Source organism: Trypanosoma conorhini (assembly GCF_003719485.1).
Source record: "Trypanosoma conorhini strain 025E chromosome Unknown Tco_14.4_contig_00720, whole genome shotgun sequence".
NCBI classification, from domain to species: Eukaryota; Euglenozoa; class Kinetoplastea; order Trypanosomatida; family Trypanosomatidae; genus Trypanosoma; species Trypanosoma conorhini.
Window position 1 is genome coordinate 1 of NW_021704813.1, and position 8,450 is coordinate 8,450.

The window sequence follows — 8,450 nt, forward strand, 5'->3', positions numbered from 1 at the left end:
TCTCTGCATGGACTGGTCCTGCGTCTCTGCATGAACTGGCTCCTGTGTCTCTGCATGAACTGGTTCCTGCGTCTCTGCATGAACTGGCTTCTGCGTCTCTGCATGGACTGGTTCCTGCGTCTCTGCATGAACTGGCTCCTGTGTCTCTGCATGGACTGGCTCCTGCGTCTCTGCATGAACTGGCTCCTGCGAATCCCCAGGAAGTGATCCCGGTGACGGTTTTTTTTCTGCTTCCGCCCCTGGAATTTGTTCCTGTGGGTTTTTTCCCATGTTGTTCTGACAGTGGCCTTCCTCCGTCGCACTTGTAGTGTCTTGGGCAACTCCTAGGCGGGCTTTTCCGCTGGACTTTCCGTTTTCAATAAATTTGTCACTCCGCCTCCCCGTTCCCAAATCGCCTGCTGCAATTTGAATTTTGCTGACCGCACGCAGACGAGGAAAAGTGTAGCGTTTTAACGCGGCGTCAATCTCCCTTTTCGTCCAGGAGTTAACCTCGGACGTTTGAAGTGCATCAAAGCGCACATGAAGCGTGCTTCCCTGACGCTGCATCCTAACATCGGTGATGGGTGTGAAGGCAGTAAAAGGTAGAATGTGCGCGACATCGCTTACAAATGCATCTCGCATGGCTTTCGACGGGAATTGTGTCCCTGGCGCATCCTCAACGTCGTGCGGCTGCTCGCCGGATGCAGCGAGCGCGAACTCAACGTGATGCCGCGACACAGCCTGAGCCTCAGCGGCATCCACGATGGCTGTGTCCTTATTTTCAGCTGGGAGATCCGCCTTCGCGTCCTCAAGCGATTCCCTTTTGCTGTCATCGCGCGTTTCTTCTACTGCCGCTGGAGGAGCTTTGGAGGACGGCCGCCCGAGCACGTTGCGCGCCGCCGACAGCCAAGAGGGACGGCCAGAGCCCTCCTTATGTGTTCCCTTGCGCTGCTTCTTGTTTCCATCTCTTTTTCGATAGGCAGGGTCCCCGGCAGACTCCGACACCCTCGGGGGCGAACCACCGGCGAGCCACCGCAGCAGATGGGACACCTTCTCAAAGATGGATGCCGTTTGCTCCTGCCTTCTGCCCTCTTGTAGGGCTTCGCTGGCCGATGGGTGAGGCTGTTTCGTCGCGGAGGGTCCCCCAGCTGGCGGAGGTGCACGGCGTGGGACGCCAGAGCTGCTGCGGCGCGCCTCAGCAGGACGAAAAGAGGGCTGAGGTGAACGCGTCACCTCTTGCTTGGGTGAAAAGAAAAACGTGAACATATTCCCCAGCCAAGCTCGGACGCCAGACGTCTTCGTCGACCGCGTTGGCGCGTGGGTAGGGACAGTGCCGCGGATTTTGCTATTTGCCAATGACGGTGACGCCGCTGATGGCGTGGGAGCCGTAGCGGCTGTGGCCCCACGTGTGCAGTTGGTCTTCCCTCGGCACTGCGGTGTCGCCCTCACGCCCAGCGAGCCGGAATAAACATACACCCACCGCACCCCGTCCAAGGCCTTACTCCGCACAAATTGGGCTGCCCGCCTCAGCGCCGGAAGAAGACGCCCTGCGCGAGCACGGACGCCTGGCCACAGTTCATCCCTCGCACAACGGTGCACGTGTGTCCACGCAGCCTTGGCAGCACGAGACACAAGCGAGAGCGCCCGAGGTGGGTCATTCAGTAAAAATCCGCCGCCAGCGTCCAACTGCTGCCGCAGCGACGAGAAACCTGGGAGCTGGAAAACACGGGCCCACGTGCAGACCCACAATTGCCTGGGCACACGAAGCATGCATTGCACTGACACAAGACACCGCGCCCAAACGGGGAGCACCACATCCTCCCCGGCAGGCGGCGCCGAGAGAGGCGGTGAAGACGCCTCGTCCGCGACACTCATCCACCACCACCCCGCAAAAGATAGGATAAAAATAACAAAAAGACACATATAAGACCTGCGGGATCGATTCTTGTTTTGGGCTTGAGGCGGCAATGGATTTGCGACAAACTCTTCGCTCTTCATGGGTACACTTAAGCAGTGCGCGTGGCCAAAAGATGGCGGACCACGTGGTTCTAAACTACTCTGATGCGAGCGGCATGTTGAAGCGAGGGACGCCTCCTCTCTGCTCTTCATCATGTGCCTCGCTAGGAGCTAAAGTCCTTCCCTGCCCTGTGCGGTTTACTCAAGCGTGACTGAGACAATACGAGGGCCAGCAGCCGCCCTTCTCCACCGCAGTGCGCCTATTGACAACCCCTGCGCTTTTCAGTTGTCTGTCTCTTTTGTTTTGTTGGGGCGGTTATGTTTGTGAGGCAGAGGCAGCATAAAACCCAATAAACGAAAGAAAAAAAAGCCAAAAACAACAAAAACAAAGGAGGGAGGAACATGCAGACTACGGTGACAACACACATATACACACAGACACGGAGAGAGAGAGACAGACAAAGCGCGAGAGGGTGCGAAAAGGGCACAAAGCCATCTATCCCCTCATTACTAGAAGAAACTCAATAATAAACACAAACAGAGGTTGCATCGACTGCGCAGCTTCGCCGCCAGTGTTTTCCTCCGCCTCACCCAGATGCCAGATACACATTAAGGGCAGCGATGACGCCACCAAGCGGCAGCGGGCAGTCCAGCAGAAGAATGCGCCTCCTGCGGTGGAAGCTCAATGCAGTAAAACACAAGCAGATCAGCGACGTGGAACTGACGGCGTCTTCTTCCCTCGTGGGTTTTTTGCCGTTGTTATGCCCCTAGCGCCAGCGCCCGTCTGTGCGCCGCTACACCCCCTACTGTCCTTGCTTTTTTTCCTGCGACCAGAGCTAACGCCGGTCGAGGAAGAAGGCGCACTCTCGTGAAAAGAAGTGGGCTCTCCGCCGGAGTGGTCGCCCCTCGCACAGCGTCCCCTTGTGAGCGACACAGTCTTGGAACGATCCGGGAGAAGGGCAGTGGCTTCGGAACCCACATTGAGCTTCGGTGGGACAGTGGAGAAGAATTTTCCCGCTTCTGTGGCTTCCACGGCGGGCAATGGCGGCAAATTGCGCCCTGGCACTGCCTCGGGCCGACGTCGACAGTGTGGAAGCTGGGGAAACGAGTTGACGGAGCCGAGGCTGCCTTTGCCGCGCTCTGCATGCTGCGAGGGTGGCGGTGAGGGGGTCTTTAAACGATCCGCAATCGGGGCGCCGGAGATGAGAGAGAAAGCAGAGTTAGAATTCGAGGACGTCGTTGGGACAAAAGCAGGACGCACGCTGGCCCCCATTGCAGAAAAATTTTCATGCACCTGCGGCTGTCTTTGCTCCTGGGACGCCTGGCTCGCGGTGACGCTGCCGTCACGAGGAAGAGGTAGAGGGGGCGAGGCGTCAGTGCCGCCGTGCGGGCCCTCGCCGGGAGCCCTCAGCTGGTCTGCATCGTCGGTTGCGGCTGCCGTCACCTTCGCCATGTTGGCCTTCGACTTCGACAGCAATGCACGGATCCCTCGTGCGCCTGCGACCACAACCACGCCACTCTCATCGCAACGAGAGGGCATTGCGCTACTGCCAAGCTTGGTTTCTGTGTCGCCGTCCGAAGCCACCTTCTCCACACCGTACTCCTCCGCAATGAAGTCATCCATGAAGGTGCAAAACTCATTGAAGGAAGAGGTGGAGAGTAAAAGGCGCCACGCAGGGTACGACAAAACATCCATCGAGACGCTTTCGTCCCGCGCGCCGCCGTATTCGCCGTCCATGTTCACCTCAAACAGCGCCAAGACGAATTCCTCCATGTCAAACTTTGGGACACTTCGGGTCAGCAAGTCCGTGAGAAACTTGCTCACGTAGCGGGAGTACTGCTCATACACCGCAAAGGCCTCGTGGGGGAACTCCCGAATCGCATCCTCCGATGACCCCTTGCCGCAACCTGCTTGAAGGAATGGTTTATGATGGGCAAACAAAAAGCGGCCCAACTCATCGGTGACGCGTCGATCACGCACCGCACTTTCAATGCAACGAACAGCCAAAAGGAAACGGTTTAAGGATGCCTCCGCCTTAGCCGCAATGACGTCCGCGTCCGTGCTGAGCAATTCCTCTGAATTGCGATCTAGAGTCACTCCCTCCTCTTCCTCCTGTCGCCTCTGGAGGCCTGCCCGGGCGTTTCGGCGGGCGCGCTCAAGAGCCACAATCTCCATGAGAGAAAGTGGCGTTCCAGCCGGTCTAGAGCTGGCATTGCTGCCGTCTGATGCCCCTGGCGCCCCGAGGGCAGCCGCAGGGTCTTCTGAAATATCCTTGCGTGCCGCCTCCAGTGCAGCCAGGGTAAACGCCTGTGCCATGTGATCAGTGGCGATGAAATACTTGCTATCGTTGTCGTCCTCGCTTGCGGCATACAGCTGCAGGAGCGCACGCTCCTGTAACTCATCAAATGTGGTTGGAGGAACAACGTACGTCTTGGAGACCTCGCCTCTTCCTTCTTGGCCCGGCGCCTGAGTGTCCATCTTAGTCGCCACAAGAGGTTTTGCGTTTTTGGCTTCACTCTCCGTCGCTCTTTGCAGTTGCTGATGCTTTTCTTCACGCTCTTTATCAACATCAGCAGCAAAAAGATCCATGAGACGGGCAAAGTCGTGCTGTGCCGCACTGTCTGCTGTCTCCTGTAGCCCTTGGAGGGCCTCTTGTACAGCAAGAGGGGGAGCTACGTGAGGCGGGGAGGAGCCCCCATGACTGCTTGCTAAACTTGTCTCACTGTTTCCAAGTGCCCGCTCGGTCTGTTGTTTGCCGCTGTGCGGCTGCGGGGGAGGCCGATGCACGGGTGTCCGCGGGGGTGAGACATCAAGAGATATTTTCACCACCTCTTTTTGCGCCCCATCACCCAATTCTCTAACGGCATTGTTTCTCCCACTGCTGGTGTTGAGAGCAGGACGTTCATTGGGGTACAAAAATCGAGCGGTTCTCTCTCGAGCCGCGCGGTACAACTCCGGATCGCTATTCGACGTGTCGCTTGCGCTGTCACGTGCCCGTGGAGAAGTTAGAAACGCCGGTGCCCCGTTGTGGACGCTGCCCTCGCTTTTCGCACTGCGATTGCCTAGTGGTCGACGGCCTCTCCTGCCAGTACGACATCCCTCGGTGGAGCTTGTGCTTGTGCTGCTGTCTATGCTGCTGTCGCGACTGCCGCTCCCTCGGCCGTTTGCGGGCGGGGCGCGACTGCAGGCCGTCGTGCCCTGCCGATTCCACTGCCCCAGCGCAGCAAGCCGAGCTCGACCAGGGTCAATAGGCTTTGCCTTGATCGTCATTGCGCCCACCAGTACGGGCAGACTTGGGCGGGGGCGGAAATAAACGTGGGCGCCCGCGTCGTCGTACTGTGCGGACCCACACAATTCCCACTGGTTGTGCAGGAGAAAACAACAACACCAAGAACAAGAACAACAAAAAAAAAAAGAGACACGGCAGGGTGGAGCAAACGAGAGGAGGAGGGGACTGCAGCAAAGCGGGGAGGCAGCGAGGAAATAACGCGTACCGTGAGGCTCCCCCCGTCGATTGAAGAACCGGAAGAGAAACTACATGACAAAGTACGGACACGACGAACGAAGAAGGGAAGCAGCAAGAAGAAGAAATGGCGCCCACCGCGGTGGGGCACTTCACCAGCAGCAAAAGAATCGTGTGTGCCTGCAGGTGCCCCACTGTAATGGGGCTGCCGTCTGATTCCCTTTCCGTGCTCTCCCCCTCGATGCTGTCCCCAGTTTCCAGGTCTCTTCTTCAACAGCCCTTTGCCCCTCTTCCTCGTGCCGGGGAAAAAAAGAAACAAACAAAAGAACATGAACATTTCGTGCTTCAACTCTCCCCCACGCACCTTCACCTCATCCATCCCACCGCGCTCATCTCACATGGGCTCTCCACATTGTCCTTTGCCGCTTTCTGCACACTTTCCTATCCCCTCTTCTTCTCCCCACGGCTGCCGCTTCCGAGCATCGCACTCCACTACCCACTTCATCTCGCTGCGGGTGGCAGAGCCTCGTCCGCGCAGCGCTCGCTCTCGACCTCCCACGCTTCCTCCTCCTTTCGCTGAAGAGTCGTAATGAGCGAGCGATGCAAGATAAACAACACCGCCATGAAGAAAAGAATAACAGGCACGGCGAAAAAGAAAGAGAAATAACAACAACGGTCAAATTGCCACGGTGCCTTGAATAAAAGAGAAAAGCGTGAGACCTCAAAGGCAAGTGGAACGCGAAAGAGAAGCAAGTGGGTTGCGAAGGGAGAGAGTGATACTTCATACATCATACATATTGGGCCCTACGTAGCAAAAAGAACGGGAAGGCCACACCAAAAAAAAAAAACAAGAAAACAAAAAGTTATACATCACATGTCATGGTGAACTCTCTCCTTTCCGTCCTGGGGACCAGATACCTCACCAAAGAAATACGTACTTCACTCAGCTAGCGAACCCCATTAACTATTTTGGCCAACTGCGGCAACGGCAGGAGATAATCCACCGTCGGCGCGGCGCTTCACTGCGCTTTCGGCATAAACACGAGCTGCATCGGCGTGTAATTTCTTAAACTCCAGGAACCGCTGCATTTGAGCCGCACGATCTTGATTCGTGGTACGCCACAGCGCAGCAGAGCTTTTATAGGTGGGTGGCTCCTTTGCTGGCCCGCTCTTACCAGCGGCGGGTGGCGCCTCATCCCCGGTGCTGCCCCCCTTTTCCAAACTCTTCGAGTCAACCAAGCCTGCGCGACCGTCAGCCATCTCTGGTAATACTCCTTCTTTCGTTGTCACTTCTTTGGCAGGTTTTGCACCGTTTAGATACTTGTTGTACGTGCTCCCAGGATACTGGTACGCGGCTTCTGCCTTGTCGTCGTCCGACCTGGCGCTGCCCCGCTTCTCCGCCTCGGCGGCGTCGGCCGCTTCGGCGGCAGTGGGCATGACGTACTTGCTGCCCTCATCCCTCGCCTCTTCCTCAAGTGGCACCCACACCACGCCGCTGCCGTACGGATGCGTGTTGTACTTGAAGCGACGCTTGGATTGACCGTGGATAGAGGGAAGAAGCGTGTCGCGTAGGATGTGTGGCGGTGGAACCTGGCAGAGGTGTTTCCCCTGAGCATTGACGGCAAAGCAGTGACCACACATGTGGGGCTGCTGTGGACATTCGGCGATCATTCTCTTTGTCTTTTCATCCTGCTCATGCACAAGCCGACGCAGCCGACGGATGCCCTCCGCCGTTAGCGGTTTGCTCGCGTCACCCGCAGCATGTTCGTCTGTGATAGTTTTAATGGTGTTCAGCGCATGGCACAAATCCTCTTCCGCCGAACACCCCGGCCGCACCGCCGCCTCAGCGGCGGGCAATTCATTCTCTGGCGCTGCATCAGGGAAGTCATCACGTGTGCCAACGCCGCGCTCCCGCAGTGTATCGTCCTCGTCTTCCGGAAGCCCCATCGCCCGACGATCGCGCCGCAGCTGGCGCTCAGCTTTCATCCGCCCTTTGTTCTCAAGAATGAGGAGCTCCTGTAGGCGGTCACGGCGTCGCACTGGAACAGTTAGCGCGGCCCTCGCCATGTCCCCTCTTGTGCTTTGCAGCATCTCGTCAGGTTTAAATTTATGAGCATTCTTTGAGCTGGCCATCAGGCTCCTTGCCCGAAGGCTCTGGTTAAGAGTGCGAAGATACAGTTCATCCTTGTTGCGTCCATTACCCGAAACGAGCTTGGCGCTGTCGGCAGCAGCGCCTGTCTGCTCCCGCGGCTGCTTACAATAGTTACACTGACAGAACGTCTTACACTGGCCACGGAGCATCTTTGCGGGCGGCCCTCACGCCAGGCGTAGTTAAGTAGTCTGCAGGTGCAGGTATGTTTACTGCGCGAAGAGCAGCAACGCGCACACGGGGGAGCACCATTCATGATGTACACACGCCACCAAGTGGAGAAGCAAAAAAAAAAGAAAAAAGGGCGCATTGCGAGGAAGTTCAGCTGCACATTCACAGCACAGAAACAGAAATCGTGACCATGCTGCATAGCACAGGCAACCTTCATATTTGAAGGGCAACTCTTTGTTATTTCCTTTTTTTTGTTGTTGCTGCTGCATACATCGTAAGGAAAGCAACGAAGCGGACATACTTTTTTTTCCCTCCAGCGCCTCGTTGCCGCCACGGCCGCCCATCCCCGCGTATTGCCACTCACGCCAGCACCGCCTACAGGCAAAAGAGGAGGCGAAGACAAAAAAAAAAAAAACAAAAGAAGTTTTCCTCCGGGGTCTCTCGCGCAGTTCACTCGACTAAGACATGAAGGGAAAACAAACACCAAGAAGCCGCAACGATGCGCGAAAACTGGGTGAGGCAACAACGGCCGGCGCAGCTCCAAAAGAAAGAGCGGAAAAATTTATACATGAATTTCAACCATCGGTTCTGCGTGCTGTCCAAGAAGCGGCGGCTGCGTTGGGCTGAAAAACTGAAAACTATCACCACCTCCCCAGGCCCAATCGCCGCAAGTTCAGACTCCACTGGGAGCGAAGCCCCCAACAGAAGAAAAAAAAATCAACAACAAAAAC

At 56.7% G+C, this 8,450-nt stretch overlaps 3 protein-coding genes across 3 annotated transcripts, besides 7 other annotated features; all 3 read right to left on the reverse strand.

Annotated features, from left to right (window-relative positions):
• Nucleotides 1–1,854, reverse strand: Tco025E_08194 (uncharacterized protein; the record flags this gene model as incomplete). The annotated part of the gene is made up of 1 exon (XM_029375049.1): nucleotides 1–1,854. A coding segment is annotated over one exon (1,854 nt), but the record flags the coding sequence as incomplete, so codon positions are not given.
• Nucleotides 1,855–2,283: 429 nt separating this feature from the next.
• Nucleotides 2,284–2,325: a sequence feature (A-rich).
• Nucleotides 2,326–2,340: 15 nt separating this feature from the next.
• Nucleotides 2,341–2,399: a microsatellite.
• Nucleotides 2,379–2,407: a sequence feature (GA-rich).
• A 234-nt stretch (nucleotides 2,408–2,641) lies between these two features.
• On the reverse strand, nucleotides 2,642–5,206 carry Tco025E_08195 (uncharacterized protein; the record flags this gene model as incomplete). Its single annotated transcript, XM_029375050.1, has 1 exon — nucleotides 2,642–5,206. One exon carries the CDS (start codon nucleotides 5,204–5,206, stop codon nucleotides 2,642–2,644), a length of 2,565 nt encoding a protein of 854 aa, XP_029224823.1.
• A 107-nt stretch (nucleotides 5,207–5,313) lies between these two features.
• Nucleotides 5,314–5,351: a microsatellite.
• Nucleotides 5,352–5,477: 126 nt separating this feature from the next.
• Nucleotides 5,478–5,526: a microsatellite.
• Nucleotides 5,527–6,235: 709 nt separating this feature from the next.
• Nucleotides 6,236–6,261: a microsatellite.
• A 98-nt stretch (nucleotides 6,262–6,359) lies between these two features.
• On the reverse strand, nucleotides 6,360–7,700 carry Tco025E_08196 (uncharacterized protein; the record flags this gene model as incomplete). The annotated part of the gene is made up of 1 exon (XM_029375051.1): nucleotides 6,360–7,700. The coding sequence occupies one exon, from the start codon at nucleotides 7,698–7,700 to the stop codon at nucleotides 6,360–6,362; it is 1,341 nt and encodes a 446-aa protein (XP_029224824.1).
• Nucleotides 7,701–8,120: 420 nt separating this feature from the next.
• Nucleotides 8,121–8,142: a microsatellite.
• The last annotated feature ends 308 nt before the right edge of the window (nucleotides 8,143–8,450 follow it).